At 42.5% G+C, this 23,686-nt stretch overlaps 2 protein-coding genes across 5 annotated transcripts in view; both read left to right on the top strand.

The window, feature by feature from the left end:
- hs6st1a (heparan sulfate 6-O-sulfotransferase 1a) overlaps positions 1–12,081 on the top strand; it is a 66,291-nt gene extending 54,210 nt beyond the window's left edge. The window contains exons 2-5 of the mRNA XM_039786123.1: positions 3,091–3,313; positions 5,201–5,449; positions 7,389–7,711; positions 9,087–12,081. Of these exons, the coding sequence (XP_039642057.1) occupies positions 3,091–3,313; positions 5,201–5,449; positions 7,389–7,711; positions 9,087–9,198 (907 nt within the window). The 3' untranslated portion in view covers positions 9,199–12,081. The remainder of the gene's footprint in view (positions 1–3,090; positions 3,314–5,200; positions 5,450–7,388; positions 7,712–9,086) is intronic.
- A 4,340-nt stretch (positions 12,082–16,421) lies between these two features.
- Positions 16,422–23,686, top strand: part of uggt1 (UDP-glucose glycoprotein glucosyltransferase 1) — a 32,569-nt gene continuing 25,304 nt past the window's right edge. For all 4 annotated transcript variants that reach the window (XM_039786124.1, XM_039786125.1, XM_039786126.1 and 1 more), the window contains exons 1-8: positions 16,422–16,528; positions 19,915–20,053; positions 20,416–20,495; positions 20,812–20,942; positions 21,101–21,213; positions 21,307–21,481; positions 23,309–23,405; positions 23,518–23,596. In XM_039786124.1, coding sequence (XP_039642058.1) covers positions 16,498–16,528; positions 19,915–20,053; positions 20,416–20,495; positions 20,812–20,942; positions 21,101–21,213; positions 21,307–21,481; positions 23,309–23,405; positions 23,518–23,596 — 845 coding nt within the window. In that variant the 5' untranslated portion in view covers positions 16,422–16,497. The remainder of the gene's footprint in view (positions 16,529–19,914; positions 20,054–20,415; positions 20,496–20,811; positions 20,943–21,100; positions 21,214–21,306; positions 21,482–23,308; positions 23,406–23,517; positions 23,597–23,686) is intronic.

The raw sequence follows: 23,686 nt of genomic DNA on the forward strand, positions 1-23,686 counted from the left end.
CCAGATAATAGCTTCATCATACCCCACATCTCCCTGCCACACTTTTGTATCAGCATACTCTAAACACCACCGATCTGATAGGCTAAATCTCTCTCGATTAGTTGACATGTTTGACACCTGCTAAATGCAGTTTTGAGTGTTTTCATGAGGGTGTTAGAGGTGTATTCTTCTATTTGATAACAACAAAAGGCATAAAGGAGAAATGTTGTGAAAAATGTATCCCACGTAGTCTGCAAGTCAAGCTCTCAGACTGCAAATGCCTGCACTCAGCCGGAGGATGATGTGCTAAAAACTCGACGGTGAGAGATTGAGCGCCGCGTATTAGCTTTGAAGTTAATTTGACAAGTGCACGTATGCTTCAACTATAAGCAATATCACCTGTGAATAAAAGAAGGGCTGTCGCCTCAGAGGAAGTGTGTGTGTGTGTGTGTGTGTGTGTGTGTGTGTGTGTGTGTGTGTGTGTGTGTGTGTGTGTGTGTGTGTGTGGAAACATCATTACCTTGTGTGTGTGTGTGTGTGTGTGTGTGTGGAAACATCATTACCTAGGGATCAGAGTACACAGCCAGACATCATTAGGTTTTAAGGCAAAAAGTCTCCACGGCACCAGTTTTACAGTCTGCCTGACCCAACAGACACGACAGGCAGGCATGCCGTTTAAGATCATTTATTTGGTTTTGTGTGTGTGTGTGTGTTTGCATGCATTTTATTTATTTATTTTCCCTGGTAATATGCCTGAGCCTTCATTATAGCTGGAGCCATAACTTTGATAAATCACTTGGGCTCGGGGCCCTCACTGCTTTCACAGTATTAGAAAACTAATTGAAATTCTCTTCCGCCCTCTCTCTCACTCTTTTTCTCCCCGTTTCCTCTCTCTCTCTCTCTCTCTCTCTCTCTCTGTCTCTCTGTTTTTCATTCTCTCCCTCGTTCTCTCCTCCCGTCTCTGTTGCGAGGGCCGAGCGGTACCGTGTTTTTTCAGTAGAATAAAAGCCAAGAGGGGGAAAATGCCATCACTGATTTAATAGGCGTAGTCTTACTCCGAAACACACACAGTAGGCACACACACACACACACACACACACACACACACACACACACACACACACACACACTCGCACACACTGCACTCTGGGGAGCGTTAGGAATCCTGATAATGTCATCATAGGAATCTCCATAATGTACCCCGGTCTCCTGCGGGCTCCAGTTTGACTGTGCCGCTCCCTTCCTCTGCTTTTGATTAGATCAGGGATGAGATTTTAGGTTTAGGTTGATGGGATTTAGAGTTTAGATACTTGTTTCTATGGCCGTGATCCCCCCGCTGTCCCGGGATTGAGGGTCTGTTTGGTCCGTTGCCTGGGATCTCCCAGCTGCCACTGGATTTAGGGTTTAGTCGTTTCATTGTCCACGATCCCCCTGCTGCTACTAGATTTGTTTCATTTGCAGGGATCTCTCCATGCTGCAGCGAAATTCAGGGTGCGTGTGTTTCGTTGCGCAGTATCTCCCAGATGAAATTTTGTTTTGGGGTTGGTTTGTTTTATTGTCCAGGATCTGCGTGCCACTGCTGGATTTAGAGTTTGGTTGTTTTTATTGTACATCTCTCAGCTGTTGCTAGATTTAGGGTTTAGTTGTTTTGTTGTCCAGGAACTCCCTGTTGGCCACTGACTGAATTTCGTGGGGGGGGGGGTTTAGCCACTTCTTTTAAATATCCAGACACTGCTGCTGTTTGTGTGACACTTGGGCTTTGTATTCACCCAGCAACCCCTCCTCTCTCACTAGGCGAGCTTTGTAGTTTGAAGCCAAAGATTTAGCGATGGAAGCAGAGACTCTGTGTGTGAGTGAGAGTGAGTGAGTGAGAGTGAGTGAGTGAGTGAGTGAGTGAGGCGGATTTTTGTAGACCGGGCGATTTCGTGGAGTCCTGTCAGCACACAAAATTCTCTCTGCAAACATTCCTCCGACGTGATGCAAGCCCCGGAGAGGAGGGCAGCGTGTGTGCCTGTGTGTATTTTTCAACCAGCGGCGTGTGTGTGTTGCCCAGACAAATCCATACCATCGCTGCCAGACACACCGCAGGCACGTAGCCACACATGCACACAAGTTGCATGTGTGTGTGGTTAATGAGGACGTGTTGATTGATTAGACGGCGTTAATTAGCTGGAGTGTGAAGGCCTAGAAAGGTCTCTGCTCTGGTGGGAGTGTCCCCTCTGGAGGGACATTGAACTGTGCTATGCACCATTACGTTACACACACACACACACACACACACACACACACACACACCACAGTCCCATCCATATCTCAGATGCGGGATGAGTCATCTCTCAGAGGCAGACCTAATACTTAGTGCGAGAGGAAGGATGCGCGCCTGTGTGTGTCCGAGTCTGAGACATAAGGATGTTTGCGCCGTGGAGATGTGTGTTGCAGAGTGAGATGTGCTTGTGCCAGCAATTTCTTTTCCTGCACCGTGTGGCCCGAACACTGACCTGATGCCCCTGCCTGACGTATCAACTCTCTCCCTCACCTCCTCCGCCCCCTCATTTGTAGTTTGACTTTCTATCAGCTGACCAGATTTCCATTGTGCACCACAGAACTGCTTCTAGTAAATGCAAATGATATGGTATTAAGTTTGCTAACCTCCGTCTGTAGCCTTCCTCCTACGGAGTGGAACTGCTGCAGTAAAGCATTGTAAACAGTGCCACCACATGGTCAACTGGGGAATTACACATGATGCAGTGTTTTGGAAAGAATTATCACTGCGCTTTCAGCTTTTAACTGTATGTGTGTAACTCTATCTCTGTTTCATTTGATCTGAACAATCAAGACATTACCTGTTCCCAAAGAAAAACAAAAAGCAACCAACAACCTTGTTTTTACAGGTTGTGTTGCTGCTGTTTTTTGTTTGCTTACATTCATTATTGATTGATCACGCTTATTTCAAAGCCAAATTTCTGTGCAAGTAAGGCAATCATTTGTTAATGTAAATCTTCCCTTTCTCCTTTTGTTTTACCTCTCTATTCCTACTATTCCCTCTACTTCCCCTTCTCTACTTCTTTCTTTTGCCTCTTTCCCTCCTTTTTTTTTTTTTACTCCCAACAGGAAGTTCTACTACATCACTTTGCTAAGGGACCCGGTGTCTCGATACCTCAGCGAGTGGCGGCACGTGCAGCGGGGAGCCACGTGGAAAACCTCCCTGCACATGTGCGATGGACGGACCCCTACGCCCGAGGAGCTGCCCTCGTGCTACGAGGGCTCCGACTGGTCAGGGTGCACCCTGCAGCAGTTCATGGACTGCCCTTACAACCTGGCCAACAACAGACAGGTACAGAGAAAAAGCTTTCAATATAATGAAGTCCAATACAAGCACCCTAGTACAGTAGCTATGCTGCATAACCATAACAACTGCACACTATAAGCTTCAAAAGATGGGATATGTTGCAGGGTTGTCACATTACAGCAGCAACTGTTTTTAGGCTTGATGCTGCCATGTATCGTCACTAGCTAGCTAACCTGCATCTCTGAACCTGACCCGACTTCTCTCGTGTCTGTTTTGTTTAGTTAACCTTAATGACATTGCCAAGCCTATTTATACCAAAACTAATAATAGGAATAGAGTTAAATTCTCTGGTAAGCTCATGCATGTATTTCAACTTCTAAATCAACCAAATGTTATTGATTTTCTAAACAAAAAGAGTCAAAGGAGAAATTTGGATCTGTTTTTTTATTTATTTGATTGCTCACATTCAGACTTGATAAATGAAAGGTATTAGATTAGTTGCACACATGTAAGCGTGTGCACTCTCTCTCTTTCTCACACACACACACACACACACACACACACACACACACGCACACAGGAGTAAGGAGTTCGCCTGCTGGCCATAAGCACCTCAAATTCACACCTTCTTTTCTGATGGCTTTATTCAGTCTTCCACCTAAACGTGTTGGCCAGCTTATCGCACCTGAGCCTGAGGCATGTCTTATAAATGTGAAACACACACAAACACACACACAAACACACACACACACACAGACACACACACACTTAAGGTATTCTGGTGTACTCTTGTGAATCCAAATCAGTATACAGTTCCTGCTCCTGCACTGTAACACAACCGCTCCAGAATGCACTCAGTGATGAAGTGTGTGAATGTCTCATTTTGGAACAAATTCACCAGAATTGAAAACTCCACATTTCCTGTTTTTCTTGTAAAACTAAAGCTGAAGTAAAAACTCACCTGAACGTTTGCTCTGTAATCTTTTCATTTGAGCCTTTCTGGCACTGAGGTTTAAACACTAAAGGCCCTATTTTAACGATCTGAAACGCAAAACGCAAGTAGCTTTGTGGGCGGATCTCGGGCGCTGTTGCTATTATACCAGCGGGATAAATGAGTCTATATATAAAATGGGTTGGTCTGAAGTAGCTAGGTGTGGTTTGGGCGTAACGTGAAAATAACCAATCAGAGCGTCATCTCACATTCCCTTTAAGAGCAGGCGCGCTTGTTCCATGGCAGATTGCTATTATAACGGCGGATTTGCCTGGCGCACGCCAGCGGGAGCTGTCCGGGATGCGGCAAAGTAATAAATGCCCGTCTTGTGTAAAACACAACAAGCCACAAAGAATGCTGCAACTTTTTGAGGATTGTACTGTAAAGTGCCTCCTGATATATCCAAACACCTGAAGCGCATTTTCAGTAATATTTTTCTTTGTAATTATGTATGGTTTGCAAAAATGGGAACTGCTGCATCCGTTTAGATGGGAGAAGTGTATGCACGTTGTGCACACGCTACATTATGGCCAAGCATGCGCCCCTAAAATAGCATCTGAATAACGCGCCACTGACTTTAGACTAGCGCCACTGACTTTAGACCAGGTTTTTCCTGGTCAGTGGTGGAATTGTTTTCTGAAACTGCAATATAGCACCAGGGAACGTTTGCGCCTGAACACGCCTCCTCTTTTCGCTGAACCGCCCCCGGGAGCGCAAATACGTTCCCTAATTTACCGAAGTGCATCTGTGGAGGGAAAAGTCCGCTGTGCGTCGGGTGCAAAATAGGAATGATACATGTGTCTGTGTACAAAGGCAATTGCGCTGGGTGCAAGATAGGGCCCTATGTCCTTGATTAAAAGGTGGCTTCTTTACAATTGTCGTTCACACAAACATCCACTGATTCCTCTAACCTCCTTCACTTCCTGTTCCTCTGTCTACAGGTTCGTATGTTGGCGGACCTGAGCCTCGTCGGCTGCTACAACATGTCCACGGTTCCAGAGAAGAAAAGGGCCCAGCTCCTCCTGGAGTCCGCCAAGAAGAACCTTCGAGACATGGCCTTCTTTGGTCTGACAGAGTACCAGAGGAAAACCCAGTTCCTGTTTGAACGAACCTTCAGGTTGCGCTTCATCAGGCCTTTCATGCAGTACAACAGCACCCGAGCTGCGGGGGTGGACTTGGACAACGCTACGGTTAGTGTCATCTTGGTGGTGTTAGAGAGTAGTCCTCCCCCCTGAAACGCTTTGAGTGTCTATGATAAAGCGCTATATAAATGTAATGAATGAATGAATTAATTAATCTTTTGTAGCTTTAGCTCTGTAGGCAGGACACACACATTGAACAGAAAATGTCAGAGAAGAAGAGACATAGAAGAAAGTCAGTGGAGGACAGTAACTAAGTACATATACTCAAATACTGTACTCAAGTACAATTTTGGGGTACTTGAAAAAGAAGTGGAAAATAATCTGAGGAAAAAGAGAGAAACAGAGAGGAAACACTGTGATCTTATATTTCTGTGAAATGAGTTGGGATGACTGTCCCCGTTTAAAAAAAAAAAAAAAAAAAAAAAAAAAACAGCAGCTTCAAACAGGCTCTTCACACTTTGATTGGTCCAGTGTGGGAGTTCTTAGGCTCAGAAATATCCTCCAGTACATAGCAGACTGGTGATTTATACATCAAAACAAGCTAGGAGGATAGAAAATAAAATATGCCCTTCTGACAGAGGCTGTGGAAAGGTGGGCCGATTATCACAAAAATGAGAAAATATCACGTGGTGAAAGTCTGACAGGTGGGGGAAGCTGTGTGTGCCAGTTTGAGTGAAACGTTGTTTTTAAAAAATTACCTACTTCCAAAGGCACGGCGTGAAATTGTGACCGTATTTAATTATTTCTAAAAAGTCCGATAATTACATCAGCAGGCGATGATATTTACTTTACACTCTCCTGCAAAGCTGCTGAAAAGCCCATTTATACCTTTTGTGGCGTCAAGATCCCAGTGAGACATTTTTAATTGAAACTGGTGTCTAAATTAAGTGACGACTGCTCTCGGATACGTGACGTTTTTGTGACGACTTGAGCTCAGCTTCATCTTCCTGGCTTTGCGCCGCTGTCCCCTACGCTGCCGATCAAACGCATCTAATTTCCGAAACACTGATGCAGCGCGTCGCTTGCCTCTGTTGTCGCACACATTGCTCACAAATGATATCCAGCACTCCATCTGAGATTTCAAAGGGATTCTCTTAATTAAACACATTTCCCCCTCCTCCATTTTGAATCCACACAGCAGATGATACACGCCAATAAAGCCAGCTGCAGTGCACAACCAAACATCAAACGCATTTCTGTTATCTTGCTCCACATTGCCAACACACATTTTCTTTCTTTGTTCTCTCTCATGTTAGAATTCCTATAAAGCTTTTGTACAAATGTCATGTAATAGGGCGTTTCCACCGCAGGAACTTGAACCCAGGGAAGCCAAGACCCTTTTTGAGGAATTCAAGATCTTTACGTGTTTCCCTATATAATAGTTCCAGGTTACAAAAAGTCCCCGCTCTGGGAGAAGTATTTTCTAAGGCAGCGTTCAGATCGACTGCCAGTCCAGCTATTGCTCCGGCAAACAAAATGCAGGAAAGTTGATGAAATAAATGCTTTTACTCCTGGTTTCAAAAGTAGGATCAAATATGTGTCCCTGGCCAGGTTGGATAGGTTTTCTACTCTTGAGATGATTAATAAATACGGCCCCAGGTTGTCTGCTGTGGAGACGGGCGTTCTGGAGTTTTCAGTTTCCATTTCCAACTCTGCGTGTCTCCTTTTTTCATTTATTTATTAAATCCACTCAAACATTAAAGTCACGTCACAATTAATACAAAGAACAATGCATGAAAATTGTCTCAAGGGCCGCCATTAATTTATAAATCATCATCGGTCCAGAGTTTAGTTTCTACGTTTTGCTTCCATAGATCCTGCAACTATTTGGTCACAAATGGCCAAAACTTAACCCTTTTTGTCTCTTTTCTCACCATTCTTTATACTCTTTCATTAAACTGTTCTTCCTGTCTTCCTTTTTGTCTCCTCCATTCTTCTCTGCCTCTGAGCTAAGTTAATCATTTCGTCTTCTCCCTCCTCCTGTTAGGTCCAGCGTATAGAGGAGCTGAATGAGCTGGACATGGAGCTGTACGACTACGCCAGGGATCTGTTCCAGCAGCGCTACCAGTACACCAGGCAGCAGGAGAGGCGGCAGCAGCGCATCAAGAACCACTTGCAGCAGAGCCACCAGGGCCTGGGCCTGGGCGTCAACCTGTGGCCCTCCCATGGCCGGCAGAGCTCGGTGTCGACACTGGAGGACGGAGAAGGGGAGAGGGAGGAGCGGGAGGAGGGTGAGGAGGGAGGCAGAACGGAGGAGGCGGGCAGCAGGCTTCCCACTGAGGACTACATGAACCAGATCATCAACCGCTGGTAGCAGCACAATGAGAAATAACACACAGACATGCATCTGTAATGTGAAAAGTACACAAACGCAAACACACACACACACACAGACACACACACACATATATATACACACACACACACACACACACACACACACACACACACACACACACACAGAGTGGCGCCTGCATCAACAGACCCAAATGACTGACAGACTTGACTGGAGAGAGGGCTGCGTGAATGAGAGTCGCAGTGGTTGTTATGGAGACCTGGGCTTGGTTGATTGCATCAGCTCTCATTATTGAGGTTTGCCCAGTTGTTATTAGCACCCGCTTGCCCTCTCCCCCCTCTGAGGTTCTCTGTCTCTCTTGTCATCATTACTGACTGAGCAGAGGAGAGATATTTTTAAGACTTGCTGACAACCGAGTATCATCCATCTCTCCCGCCTCCCCTCCTCCTCCTCCTACTCTATTCCTCTCGTTCTCTGTGGCCTCATATGGAGCATGAGAAAATAAAATTAAGTCTGTGAATTCCCACTAACTCTTGCTAAAGGAGCAGTCTACTTCCTGGATGCTCCAATTTTCAAAAGAACTGGGAAAGCTATAAAAGTGTGCTAATGGCTGAGCTGAACAAAGAAAACGGTGGGAGTACATGAGAGACTGAACTCGAAAGAAGTGAAGAAAAGTTGGACTGAGTTGTGTAATAAAGCTTTCTGCTTTAAAAAAAAAAAAAATCAAAAAAAAAATCAGCCATTTCACCCATGAACCCGCTTTGGTCATGAAATAATGACATTTCATTCTCATTTTAGGATGATTCATTTATATTTTCCTTTTTGTTTATGCTTTTTTTAAAGCAAAATTGTAATAACACTGAGACCAATGTTGCTGCCTAAAGAAAAGTGATTCCTTTATTTCTTTATTTTTATTGGTTTTATAAGTCAAAGCTAATGGATCGGATTGATGTACAATGGACCATAGCCATTACTGAAGCCTTGCATCTTGGGGGGGGGGGGATGTGGCCTGTTTCTCTGTTCAAGGTTTCCAAAGCTCCTGTCGCTTAACAAGTTCATTATTTCTCCTTTTCTCTCCTTGTTTTTGTGTGTCTCAGTCCTGCAGAGAATGACATCCAATTACAGAGTTGAATCTTACATAGGTGCGAAGAAATCAAAGGCAGGGAGAGGAGGGAGAGTCTGCTGCAGTTTGTTGCCAGGAACCGTGCTGTGTGAAGCGGCAAGCGCTTCGGAAACCTTAAATCAGACAAATGCACGAGATGGGAGTTGTGGAACTACTGGTCACCATGGCAATGTGAGCCCTTAATGTAGTGGGTGGCATTTTCACTTTCTCTTTTTTTTTTTCTCTCTTTTTTTCTTTCTTTTTCTTTTTCTCTTTTTTTCCCTTTGCAAAAGCGTCAGTCTCAAACGAGCCTTCTTCCCACCTGCTGAAAGGGCGCACACAGCACCGGTGACCTGTAGTTCGTTAATGGGGCTGGTATTTTACTTGGTTTTACCCTGAAGGACGCACGGGGCAAGGTAGCAGTGCCTCTATGTACTGGGATCATAGTCAACATAATTATTGCCAGATATTATGTCTGCATTATACTCCAGTGATTTCTCTGACTACTCGTGTGTGTGTGTGTGTGTGTGTGTGTGTGTGTGTGTGTGTGTGTGTGTGTGTGTGTGTGTGTGTGTGTGTGTGTGTGTGTGTGTGTGTGTGTGTGTGTGTGTGTATTTTTTAATAGTATGTACAGTATGCCTTTGATTGGCGTATGTGTATGCCTTTGTAAATAGCGTGCCTGACTGAGAGAGGATGCCTGATGAGTTTTGTGAATGACTGGTTCCATGACCAATTATCTTGCCATTTTTTTTTTTTTTTTGTGGTGAAGGGGCAGGGCAACAAAGTCCCTCCAACAGTATGTCACAGCAGTGTGACCATCACAGTGATGCAAGCCAATAATATTCCCCTCTGCCCTTTCCTTTATCAGTTTATTTCCCCTTTTTCCTATTACCTCCCGTGACGTAGTTACACATGAGGACTGTATCACTCTAATTATCTAAAACTAATTTAGATTTTTCAAAATCTGCACGTGTGACACGTCTTTATTCTTGACAGCAAAATCTACAAGTAGGATTGGCTCACGACAGTCGGCTCCGCCAATTGCAGCAAATTCTGTGACCCAGGATTACAGAATTTGTTGTAGCAGCGTTTCCTGCTTTGCAAAAATACCCACATTCGCTAAGCTTTGATCCTAACGAATCTCTTGTTGAACATTTTATCTCTCCTCCTGCACCGTAGAAAACATGTACTGTATGTAGCTTTTGCCTGTTAAAATGACAAACGTCACCCACATTAGGACCGTTTTGTGATCTCAGTCAGCACTTATTCTGTGATTTCTTACACAAACCTTAAGGTTAAATAAAAACGTTATTTTTTTTACTAGTTATCCAGCAGCTGTTTTCCAGCAGCTGGACAAATCTTCAGAGGGAATTTTTGTGGCCCCACAGGTGTCGGCTCTGGGCAAATATAACATTTAAATCCTATATTTCCATAGATTGTGATGGCTACTGGCATGACCCGAGCAGCTGGCTTTGTGTACATGCCAGCATAGCGGAAGCCTGTGGAAATGGTCGGGTTTAAATGCTGGTCTTGCCCCGGGTAAACATTTTATCAGTCCGAAAAAAAAACTTTGGAGACACAACCTGCTACTGGATAACTGTGGGGAAAAAAATAACGTTTTGACCTTTTACCCTTAGGTTTACGTAGGGAACACTATGTGAATGAATCACGGAGTAACATACAGAATGCTGAGGTCTCAGATGTTGCCATACCAACGGCAGATTACATCAGCTGTATCCAATTAATATTGACTTCATAATGGCTCAAATGGAACTTTGTTTCTTAGGGGAAGAAACACCACATCATAACTGCGAGTGGACTGTGTGGTTTTGTAACAGAGTGGCTTCTCTAGAGAATCTAGCTGATTGCGTGACGTCAATTTTAACCTTTTCATATTAATATTTTAAGATGATCATTTTAATAGTTCTGTATCAGGACTTTGAGCATTTGGAGCAAGTTGCTCGCGGAACACGAGGTGTAAAAGCAAGTAAGCACCACTTGTTATTTTCAGCGTGCCAGACACTTAATCAACATTTCATATTTGACCCTGTTAATCTAATTATCAGGTTGTAGGTGCAGGTTGTAAAGTGTTTATGCCACCTCCGCTAACCAAGGGTGATTACAGATCTTATAACTCTAACCTAAGATGGTTCAGATACAAAATGCAAATGTAATACTGAATTCATATTCCATAAAACGTTATTGAACCCCAACCTTAATAAAAGCAAAGAATCTGAGCAATAAGAGGGAAAACCAAGAGGAGACTGTGGAGAAGAGAATGTAAAAGTGGGGGAAAGACGTGTCACAGCCCGATTTAATTAAACTGAATGTAGTCCAAGTTTGGTGTCATCCAGGGGGGCAATTGGAGGATGCATGCTTCCTTGGTGTAAGATAAATAACATGTTGCATCCTGTTGTTGTTGTTAACAATAGACTTTTGTTTTTTTACGTCTGAAGGAAGGAGAAATCAACGATATAGCCGCCCACCACCATCCTTGTTAAATTTCAACTAATCACCCTGGAACCCTTTTGATCAGCTCCTTTCAAATCAGAGATGATTCATGAAGGGAAGGAGAGAAGAACAAGAGGGGGATGATAAAAGGTATTGGGTTGCATCTAGAGTCAATATGCTGCTTTTTGTGTAGCCTTCAAACTAACGCACATGGAACTGGGAAGAGAGATCTCCCTTCTTTTTTTTTTTGTTTCGTATTAACTTCCCCTTCATTGTATTCTTGAAACTGGAGACTAGAAAACACTGCAACTCCGGGCATTTTGCCCACAACCTCTTTTTCAAAGTCAGACTTGCGTTTGGGCTCCAAACCAATATCTGGCTCTGCATTAGTTTTTGAGGACAAAATAAAAAACTGCTTCTGTACCTTTTTCAGAGTGTTTTATTTTTCAGTGTTCCAGTTTCAAGTGACCATCAGACTTGAAGCAGTCCTGAGCAGTGTGTGAAAGACAAACTAAATCCTTTCACTGAAATGATTCCAGGAATTGATGCTGTAAAGCTATACTCAAATATTTTATGTCTCATCACTATGTATATCTGATGTCTTAACAGCTATTCCTTTGTGACAATGAAGCAACCCAGGTGTCGCTAACCTCATCCTTTTTTTTTTCTTTTTGTTTTTTTTTTTTAAAAAGAGTGTGATAGAGACTTTTTTTTCAGATTGGTGTGCAGTCTGTCTCTGGCTCCTTCTGTATGCATAATTCTGGGTTTGTTTCTTATGATTGCAAAAATGAATCCTCAAGCCACCAATTAAAATATGTCATTTTTACAGACCTGACTGTGTTTTGGTTGTCACTGCATATCATTTATGAAGTTTACCTGCTCTATCACTCTATTATCAAGCATGAAAAACATCTCCCTTTAACTTTTTATATATGGAAAATACTGACTTGAAATGCAGCCACATATTCCTCCTAAGAAATGCTCAGTTGGGGGATTTTATGACAACTTTTGTGGGAACATTTCCTTCCAGGTTTCTGCACAGCCATCCACAGGCCAAACTATAACTAGAGGACATTTCTACCACTCGCCTACACTAACCACAGGACCGTGACCACATAAAGCAGCCTGCCCCTCCCCTAATGACAGCCTCAGCCCTGTCAACAGTGATCCACTGCCTAATTCAATCTGCAGACACTCAGGGCCTGCCTAACACACGTATATGCACACAAATGCACTTCCTCCTCTGCGGCAGGTAGCGTTTGGCGAGCAGGAGACGGAGGGCCGGTATAAATATCATTCCCTGTCCTTGGCTGAGCACGCAAAGGAGAGGGAGCAGAGCACAGGCTTTCACCCTGTCTCATCAACAGTCTGGCGAGCTTCAACTTTGACCCCTCGAGGCTGGGCAGAAAAATAATTTGCCTGGACAGCGACAGGCGGAGGCAATTGGCTAGAGAGAGATCAGAGCGGGCAGGCTGCACCAACAAAGATGAGTGTAAGGGAGATGAGGAATCAGAGAGGGCCTTTATGTAAGACAGGAGGGAAGAGAGGATGTTTCTGTGCCTGACATATGAGCAGAGAATGAGGGGGAGCGGGAGAAAAAGGGAAGGCTGTGCAGCCTCTCTGGCAGCTGGTACATGGTGTATTGGACTGAACGCAGTCTTTAATCCTCCTCATAGCTCTGGGTCGCTGTCATTTCAAGTGCAGCTGGACTAAACAAACAATAATGGATCAGCTACTGCAGAGGGCTGGACGGCTTTTGTCTGGGTGTACATGTGCATGTGCGAGAAAGTGCTTGCTCTCTCCTGCAGTGGGAATCCAGTTTTGAGTGATTGCATGGGCTCTGGCTGCCGTCCATTATTAGGAGGTCAAACTGGCTGCAGCTCGTCATTGCCGGTCCCATGCTTCTTTCATGCAGACAAAAGAAGCTCTGGCATTATTATCGCTTATTTTCAGCGTGGAATTCAGCAGATAAGTTCATATTGAGAGCCTCCCTCGCATGCATCAGAGCCAGGCTATTGTAGTTCTGGAGTATTGCCCTTTTGGCGCTGGCACTGGTCACCATGGAGTTCGGTCCTCTGTCTCTGGTTGAGTCATTTCCAACAGTGGCATGGCTTAGAGCTTCATCGTCAAATATACAATGTGGATAAATCTCTATACACAAACAATTTGCAGAGTTTCAATACCCTGTTTTGTCAAAAAGTAAATGCCCAGGGCAACAAGAGAGGGCAATCCAGTGTGGGAGTGCACATTTTTCCTTCAGCAATAAAATGAATATGATTAGATCGGACATCTGGGGCCGTTATTCTGACCTTCCACTCTGGGTTTGGTTAATCTCCCAGGTCAACACCAATCTTCTCTCATGATATTAAAGGATTGAACAGAAGAATCCAACCTCCCAGGAAGCACTCGGCTCTGGAGCTCGTACAGACTGAGACCAGTGGGAGTCCAATTTGAGGAATCCCACAATCCCATTATTGTGTGTGTGTGTGCGGAGCTGTGGCCCAGGAGCTCATAAAGCTGATCCACTGCAAACTTATTAATAACCTCTATATAAAAGTCTTATAAATGTTGATGTTGGAGAAATGTAGCAAAATACAAACACTAGGTCAGATCCAAACATGAAATGTAAGGCTGTTAGAGGGGTAATACATTCCCTTAATACACACACAATGGCACATGCACACAAGGGAGCATAGAAATGAAAATCATAAATGTTACCATGCATAAAATATCTCAATTTAAAAGCTCCTGATCTTGCTGAAAAAGTGTTTATGTAGAAACACCAAGGTAACCAAGACTGCCCTCTTCTCTATCTGTATTTATGATTTGAGCCCAGACCAGACCAGTGTTTGGTGGCTGTAATGTGGTGAATGAGCTTCATGTAGGAGACCCCGGCTGACCCCCATTATAAAGTCAGGGACACATTTAATTAGCAGCAACTCACGTGAAACGACAAAAAGTATTAATATTAATGGAGGTTTAATTGAGGTCGTTTTGGTCCCCTGTTGAGGCTTTCAACCTCTAAAATGGCTGACGAGTGACAATGTGAGGAGAGGGAGCCCACAGCCTGGGTTCGCCATTTCGTATGTGACCCCCGGAGAAGATGACAACCATCTCCCATAATTCATCTGAAGATGTCACCTCCTTGACAGATGAACAGGCCCTGTGGGCAGCAGGTGTGTGTGTCTGTGTGTGTCTGTGTGTGTGTGTGTGGCTAGGTTTAGGTATACTTGCAAGGACAGGCTAGTGAGGATGTTATTGCCTGTCCTCATAGGGATACAGCTGATTTTTGTGTTTGTCTATATGTGTAGAGATAGATAGATAGATAGATAGATAGATAGATAGATAGATAGATAGATAGATAGATAAAAAAAAAAAAAGAGAGAGAGAGAGATAGATAGATAGATAGATAGATAGATAGATAAACAGACAGTCAGACAGTCAGTCAGTCCATGCTGGGGGAATGAGGGGGGGAGGGGAGGGGTTGTGTGTTGTGTGTGTTGTGTGTGTTGTGTGTGTGTGTGTGTGTGTGTGTGTGTGTGTGTGTATGTATCTACATGCGTGAGGTGTCATGTGCGCGCGCACAAAGTGAAGGTCAAATCCAGCAGGATAATTAATGTTGCTGCTTTTTATATAATGTTAAATCAAACCCTGGAACTGCTCCCTCCGGAGGATCAACTGTCCAATTTAATTTAGGCTTCAGAGCGAGTAAATGAAAAAAGCAAGACCCGTGTCTCTTCACCCTGGGACAGTGTCTCTTGTACCTTTCATCGTCCTTTTATCTAAACCACACAACAGGTACACACTTTTTTTTTTTGCACTCTGCACCAAAGGAAAAAAGATAGCTTATCACACAAACTCAAGGTAAAGCTTTATAAAATGGATCCCAGGAATCCCAGGTGCCTTCTCCGCTTTTCCATTACCACATAACAAATATTGCTGACCAACGAGACAGCCTATTCTTATTCTAAATACAGCATTTATTTCCCATGGCTATGCATGCAGCAAACCTAATTTCCAATTTTCAGATGAATACATGCTGTTTTCTCAAATCAAGTCCCAAATACATAAGAATCAGCTTAGCAGTTGCTGGTGTAAAATTAGTGTGGGAGCCCTAAATGTATCTACAGAATAAAATATACCCACACAAGAATATATGTATGTACTTCTGCATGTACATAGCCATATAGTGTACATACCTGCAATGATACACCTACTTACACACATAGCTAAGCATACAAATTGATACACGTGCAAATACATAGCATACCTGCATACATTTAATTACTGTGCTTTCTGTAGACTCCTCTCTTTCAATATATGACATGTGTGAGTTTTAACATGTTAAGAATAATGGCAGCAACATGACAATAATCCTGTAAATCTGCAGCATAGACAGTAAAAACAGAAAAACATGCAGACATTTTCTGTTTTACATCTGCATTTCAGATAAACTCTTTTTGGATGTACTATCTCAAACTAATTTCTAGGAACCAATGGAGCCTGCCACTAATGAAGTGTCAATGAACCAACTCAATAAAAGTGACACCTGCCCTGATTTGTAGTCGGAGAGAGTTGTGTATGTTAGTAAATATTGATTTTACTGTCCAAAATTACTAGGACGGCACGATGTCAATTATGTTTAGGTTGGGGGTTTTCATTTAACTGAAACAAATAACCACTGAACACTGCTACATTTTTATATTAGATATATAACTATCCAGAAATGAGCTCTGTTGTCATAGGTCATGTCTTTCCAGCCACTCACATTTATATTTTTAAATACAGTAAATGTCTCATTTTAGCAGGAATATCATAGTTTTGTGATTTGCATTTGTTTTCTGAGTTTGTCACAGTCCAACCACTTTTAAAATGAATATTAACTGCTGATCATTTTTGTTCCTTTTCTCCAAATGTTCTGTGCCCTCTGTTCTGTGTGTCATTATTATCTTGGGGGAAAATATTTTTTTTAATTGAGTAAAAAATTAAAATATGTTTAATTATGTTTTTTTTTCTTTTTCAGTTTCGGAGGAAGGGGTTAGGCAGTAAAGTTAATTGCCAGATTAAGTTCAGTTTCCTCATACTTCAGTTTTTAATTATCTCTCAGTGAAATTGACTATTTTGTGTTCAAGTCACGTTTCAGTGTTGTTAAATAGTTTAATGCTCCGAGGATTTCAGAAATTTTAAACAGGCAAAATTGTTCTTACCTAATCTATCTAACAGGACCCTCCCACTCCCCAGCCGACCATGAATGCAGGAAGCTACGGAGCCGGCTTCGGTGAGAATATCAATATTGTTTTATGTGATTAAACTATAAACGACTGTATCCGAGTCTGGTTGTAAATGGTGTTTAGAGACTGCAATATTAGCTGACTGTGATTAAACTGAAACAAGTTAAAATCGTGTAGTTTTCCTTAATGTGTAGGAACAGTTAGCTAGCTCACTGCGTCTTTTTGGCTAACGTTAATCTTCGGGTAGCGTTAGCTCGCCGTGAGTTCACCAACTGTTGACGGACTCTGGATGTCAATATAACGGACATTAACGCTATTGAGACCACTTCAACCTAAACATGTTACAAACACATTAACGTTACCTTACGCCTCTTATGATTATCATTGAAACAATCCGGGTGTACAAACTGTGCGTTCATTGGACGGAGGAGACACGCTGAACTTCCCTATTGGACAGTGATCCCGGAGCTTTTTGTTTACTAGCGAGTGGCCGTATATCCGTAACGTCGTATTCTGTTAAGTATACACGAAACTGTAATTAAAATTAGGATGTCGTGACTCAGGGTTCTTCCTCTTCCTGTCTTACTCGCACTTTTTATCTGTATGACTCTGTATCCAGATCAATCAATATTTTGTTTTAGATTTATGGCCGAATTAACCTGTTCTGCCAAAAATGTGCTACTTCCTGCCCTCTATGTATGCACCATGTCGCCTAGAAGTTTCAATAAAGTGCAGTGCACACAGTAGACTATTGCAGTGGTTCCCAAACTTATTTACGGACCCCTATTTGATAAGATTTCGTCCCAGGGTCCCCCATCTGACAGGATTTTTAGATGTTTTATTACAGTTTTTCACGATCGCTATGACACTTTTTTCAATACTTTTAACAACTTTCCTAAACTCTTAACGCACCAACACACCTACAACACACGATTGGCAAAACAGTTAATTTCATGCTCAAAAAAAAACTGTAAACTAAACTCCAACACTGATTTTCGAAATACAATAATTCACTTACACAATACACTGTCTACCAAAACAATGCAATCATGTCTCAAAATCAAATAATTCTTCCAAAACACTAACACATGTTCTCTCCCAACAGGAATATTTAGTCAATCACTGCACAATGACATAAAAAACACTAACATCAGATGGAATTACAGAAACTGCATCATTTTAAATGTGTTAGTCAGGTCTGCCCTTATACAACAGACAATAGTATATTGTATTGATCATAGATTGTGTTTTGGACTGCAGTTTCTCTTGAAGTCTCTCTGCATTTTTGTTTTGTTGGGTTTAGTAAATGCATGCATATTTTCTTTTACTGTAAAGATTATTTTTTGGGCTTTTCCACCTTTATTTGACAGGACAGCTAGTTGAGAGGGGGAGACATGCAGGAAATCGTCACAAGCCAGATTTGAACCCTGGACCTCTGCGTCGAGGCATAAACCTCCAAGTATATGTGCGCCTGCTCTACCCACTGATTCAACCCGGCCACCGTTTTGTTTCTTTTGCTGCAGAGATTCAATAAAAAATTAATGACCCATGTCAGAGTAGCTTTATAGAATGTACGGTTTATGAAAAAAAGGAGATAGAGACAGAATTGTTCTGGTACTCCTCTTCCTCTCCCTCGTGAAGGCATTTTTCTTATTTTCTGTGTTCATCTACAGTATATTGTTCAAATAGGTCCTCTTTTACTGTACTACCATATGATCATGCGATTGAAAGAACCTCAACACCTGAGTGTGTTTCCTAGAAGGGAATCAGCTGGGATTGATCTACGTATTTGCATAACTTCAATCAGCTGTTTCCAATAAATGCATGTATAAAATGCAGGGGATATATTTGTGTTTCAATTTACAATTTGAACAGCTGTTCACTTTGACTTTAGCCTATAAGTTAGGATTAGAACATGATGTTATCTGTTCTGACATACAGTGTGAAAGCATTTGGAAATTTGGCAGTAAAGATCCATTGTTTTGGTTTTGGTGGAGCTTGTGTGTAAAAGAAATTTAAGCATTTTAAATTTGTGTGTTAACTGTATGCATTTTGTGTCAAAGCAACAAGAAATGTGTTAATTGTATAGCCTACACAGACGGATGTTGTGCTAACTGTGTTAAGAGTTTAGGAAAGTTGTTAAAAGTATTGAAAAAAGTGTCATAGCGATCGTGAAAAACTGTAAAGAAAGTGGATGAGACCCATGAACAAACTAGTCATTGTGTTACTTATGGATGGATTATAGTGAAAATAAATTATTCCTCTTTGTGCTGGGGACCCCCTCAAGGACCCATGGGCATCCGCAGGCTCCACTTTGGGAACCACTGGACTATAGAGCAGCAAATATAAGTCAATAACTTGATTGGCAAATGTGAGAGTTTGCAGCTTTACCTTCACTAAACATTATTAGAAACGGATTAACTTTCGGTTGTTGACTGTTAGAGACATTTTAATAATTTAATTAATCACATTGGCCTCTATTGTTGACTTTTGTGATGTTTTAAACATGATTAATTGGTAAACTATTTAGCAGATTGATGGCAATGGATTATAAAATATAATCATCAGTTGCAGCCATAGTAGACCATACCTAGCCTCAGGTTCACTGTGCATCAAATAGGCAATTTTCACATTAAGCAAACTTTTAATTAGGAATATGGACAACATGAGCACAATATAAACTAAAACAATTCTTAAGACTTGATTCAGACTCAGGGCTACAGCGTAATGGAATAATGCAGGGCCCTCATTCATTGATATTTTTACTTTAGTGATGTAAATTGCCAAACAAATTTGCAATGAATCAAATGATGAAAAGCCAAATGCCAAATTGAACCTTGGTGCAATTGGCTGCTTTGCCAAGTTAGTGGTTCAGCCTAATCTGCATCAAGCTGAGGTGGGTTGTACTTTGCACCTTGCATCATAAAGCATGTCAAAAGCATCTCTAGTGGCCACCTTTCATATGATGTTGCCTTCTACTCATGTGTCATTGAACTGTTGGAAACTATGATGACCACTGCTGACACATAAACATACACATTGCATTCAGACGGAAAGCTAGCAAACATGCTTCAAAATTAAGTTTTATGGCAGAGGCAAATCTGTAGTATCCTAGTGTGTTTGGTAATATGGCTTAAAGCAATATCAAGTAGCAATATGTACATTGCATATTAACATTTGCAAAATCACAGATAAAATAATCCTACTGATGTTTGAGGCAGTGAAATGTGTCTCGGACTCATTGACTGGATTCCTGTGTCACACCTGTATTTTAGATGTCCGTGTGTCACCAAATATTCTTTTAAAGTGCCATATATAAATTTAGCTTGCTATCTCCTCTCTGGCTCTGTAACACAAACTCATGCTCTGATTATCCTGCCATTCCTATGAATCTTCAACTCATTTGACACCACTCCCTCCACTCTTCTCTCAGGCATAGGCGTGAGGATGTGGCTTCTATGGGTCCTGCTGCTATCGCTGCTCTCTGCAGTATCTGGGGGTGCAGACTCCAAGGCCGTCACTACCAGCCTCACAACCAAATGGGCAGATACCCCTCTGCTGCTGGAGGCCAGGTACGACACTGACATTACATTTCGGAAGCAGATAATAGATAAATCAATGTCCTGAGGGCTTGTAGGGTCATTACTGAGGATGTCCTCTAAGTGAGTTTAAACTTGTTTCTCACTGATGCGTCCTTGAGCAAGATGCTGAATACTTAAAGGCTTCAGATGCAGTACTGCATGCTGCAGCTGGCCCTGTGCTCTGACTTTGACTAGCAAAATAAAAAAAGTCATTGCTAGAAAGTCATTGTTTCTTTCAAGTCCCTTATTCATCCAAATGTAGCTGTTAACAATTTACAGACAGTATGCACAAAGTGTATCATCCATACATGCACATCTTATGAAACTGCCACCCTTATCTTTTTCTTCCTCAGTGAGTTTCTGGCAGAGGAGAGCCAGGAGAAGTTCTGGGACTTTGTGGAGGCCAATCAGAACATAGAAGGAGAGCATGATGGTAAAGTGAAGCTGCTGCAGCCACTCAAGACGAGTTTTCACTTTTAGTCTCTGTGCTGGGAGCAGCTGAATTTATGATGTTGGAAGCAATTGCAGTGTCAGTGTTTTGGCCAAACACTTATGCAAGCAATAACACGATAGAACAGAGCTGCAAACGATATTTTCTTCATTTGTGTCGACCCCTGTAAGAACAATTAGACCATAACTCCCGTGAAAGACTTAAATAATCTTAAACCGTTGACTAGAGCGAGAGAAACCATGTCAAGGAACACAATGTTGACACATTACTTCTGTTTGTGCTGATTGTCGTCATGCAGACACAGATCAGGCCTACTATGACCTGATTGTAAAGAAAGCCGGCGCCTTGCTCAGCTCCGTCCAGGTGAACATGCTCAAGTTCGCCCTCTCCCTCAGAGCCTACTCTGCAACAGTATACTCCTTCCAACAGGTACCAGGAGGATGCTTTGATTTTGTGTTTAAAGCATTGTGTGTGTGTGTGTGTGTGTGTGTGTGTGTGTGTGTGTGTGTGTGTGTGTGTGTGAGTGAGAGTGAGAGGTGTCCTATTCTTTTCAATGTGAATGAAATTTCCTGCTGTTCTTTTTTTAGATAGCGTCCAACGAGCCTCCTCCCTCTGGCTGCTCAGCATTTTTCAGCGTCCACGGAGAAAAGACGTGCGATGAAGAAGGTTTAGCAACACTGCTGAAATCAGCACCTGAGAGGTAATTTAAAGACGCATCCAATTCAGACACAAGGGTGATAAACCAGTGAAATAATGACCAAACTCATACCTGAGTTTGCTGTCTCTCTTTCAGGCGGAAACCATACCTTTTCAAAGGCGATCACAAATACCCAGGATCAAATCCAGATGCTCCTGTTGTCATTCTGTATGGCGAGTTTGGGAAACCAGATTTCCAGAGGCTTCACCAAGTCATATCATCCAAAGTCAACGAAGGCCTGGCGACTTATGTGCTCCGCCATTACCTGGCTGTAGGTTTTTCTCACACTCTTTTAACAAGATTAACTTTAAATGGTTGATGCAGTTCACAGTACACAATGGCACAACCGCAGTTAAAATCTAGCGGGTAGCAGGATATAGAAGTATTAACTTGCGGTCTGGCGGAATTTGGGAACAGACATTAACACACGTTTTTCATCTAGATAACATATAAAAACACAAATTGCATTTTAAGGCCAGGTGTAAATTGGGTATAAGAGCCTGGCCGATTCAACATTCATCCATCCATCTCCTGTTTCTTCATTTGCACATATTCTCAGAAATACCAACACAACTAACAGTACAAATTGATGCACTACTACTGTATTTAGATCACTTACTAAAGGCAAGTGCCCACTAAAGGACTTAAGCCCTGATTTTCCGCTCGCCAAGTTTTTGGAGCTCCCTGACAAAAGCCCCATATCGGAAGCAAGTCAGTATTGGCTCGCCACTTGCGTGCATGCACTCGAGCGCAGTGTGTGAACTGTTGAAAAACGCCAGACAAGAGGCTTGCTGATGCCTCGCACACACATTCCAGAAATCTAGCAGGCTAACTATCTGGAGAAGTCAGGGACTCTGCCGGGGAGCTACAGCAAGTGAGAGTGCAAGACACGGGCTGAGGGGGGAAACAAGGCGGGGGGGGTCGCCTGTACTTAACTGTATGTGTTACATGTTCAACACAGACCAAAGTTGTTGTTGTTGTACGTAGAGAAAACAGGCTATAAATTGTAAAGATTTGAACGTGTGTGTCAACGACAACACCCCCTAAAAGCGATCTGTCTGATCTTTCATTTTCTTCTTTGTTTTATAGCTGCAAATCAGCCACCAACAACCTGGAGCGCTTGTTTTTGGCAAACATTAAAAAAATCCCGTCTCACTTATGGTATTCCCGCCATGTCCCGTGTCATTTCTCGCATGTGTTTTCGTGACAATAACGTCGTTTTGAGACTACGCTCGGGGATTCCTCCCCGTAAAAGATCTAACAGTAGTGTGAGCCCCTGTCGCCAGTCAGTCAGGTAGTGTGGAAAACAAGACAGCAAGTTGAACACAGCGAACTGGCAACTTGAAAAACATCTGGATGTGGGAACTTAGCTTAAATGATATTCAGATTCTTGTGGTTGTCTGTGTGACTGTGAATGTATACTCTCCTCTCCATCCACAACTGCTGTCATGGGGTGTAGAAGTACTGCGCAGCCCCCACAAGTGAATAGACTGTATGTACCGGTTAGCGAACATGAAGCAAGGTGTTGATTAAAAAGCACTTGTGTTTCCAGTCATCTTTTATCTTAAAAAAAGTTAGGGTTAATTTAAGAAAACACTGCAGTTTAATTGGGCTTCTCATTTTCACCTGGGATGAAAAGTGCTTCCAATTTATCATGTCAGGTTGAAGTTGGATTGCTACTTCCCTCACATGCAAATACAGTTGATACGTTTCCCCCTCCCTCTAATTATGCAAAATTATCTTCACCATCTGTTTTATAGGCACGAAGTCCTGGGCAATAGAGAGGTTTTAGCACTTAACGCTTTTTCTTTTTACTTTAAAGCTTCAGGGCCAATCAGGGTACAGTTAATGTTGTCTGTACTTAAAAGCTGTCAAAGTAGCGAGCAAGCACATGTGTTTATATATATATTTTCTGCTGACTGTATATGGATTGGAAACATTGTTAAGTTCACCATCAGTGCAGCTTGAATTCATTTTACAAATGCATTTTTCTCTCGCTGAATATATCTTAAAGTGGTGTTAAAGCATCTGACAAACCTGTGATAGAGATAAAGACGACTTCACCCCCTCGTCTTTTTACAATGTTTTAACCCTCCAGAATCCAAGCGGAAATAAAGTCTATCTGTCGGGGTATGGAGTGGAGCTGGCCATCAAAAGCCAGGAGTACAAGGCAAAGGACGACACACAAGTCCAAGGTACACACACACACACACACACACACACACACTATCCATACACACATGCCCATGATGGTGTAATCCGGAGGAGTCCTCATGTGAGTAACGAGTTAATTGATTGTGGTTTCAGAGGCGGAGGTGAATGCTACAGTGATCGGAGAGAATGATCCAGTGGACGAGGTCCAGGGATTCCTTTTTGGCAAACTGAAGTGAGTGGCTCTGTGTCAGCCGGTGATACAGTTTTTTACCCTCAAATAAACCTTTGTGTCTGATAAACTAACCTGAAAATAAACAAATCA

Source organism: Perca fluviatilis, chromosome 20 (genome assembly GCF_010015445.1).
Source record: "Perca fluviatilis chromosome 20, GENO_Pfluv_1.0, whole genome shotgun sequence".
NCBI lineage: Eukaryota > Metazoa > Chordata > Actinopteri > Perciformes > Percidae > Perca > Perca fluviatilis.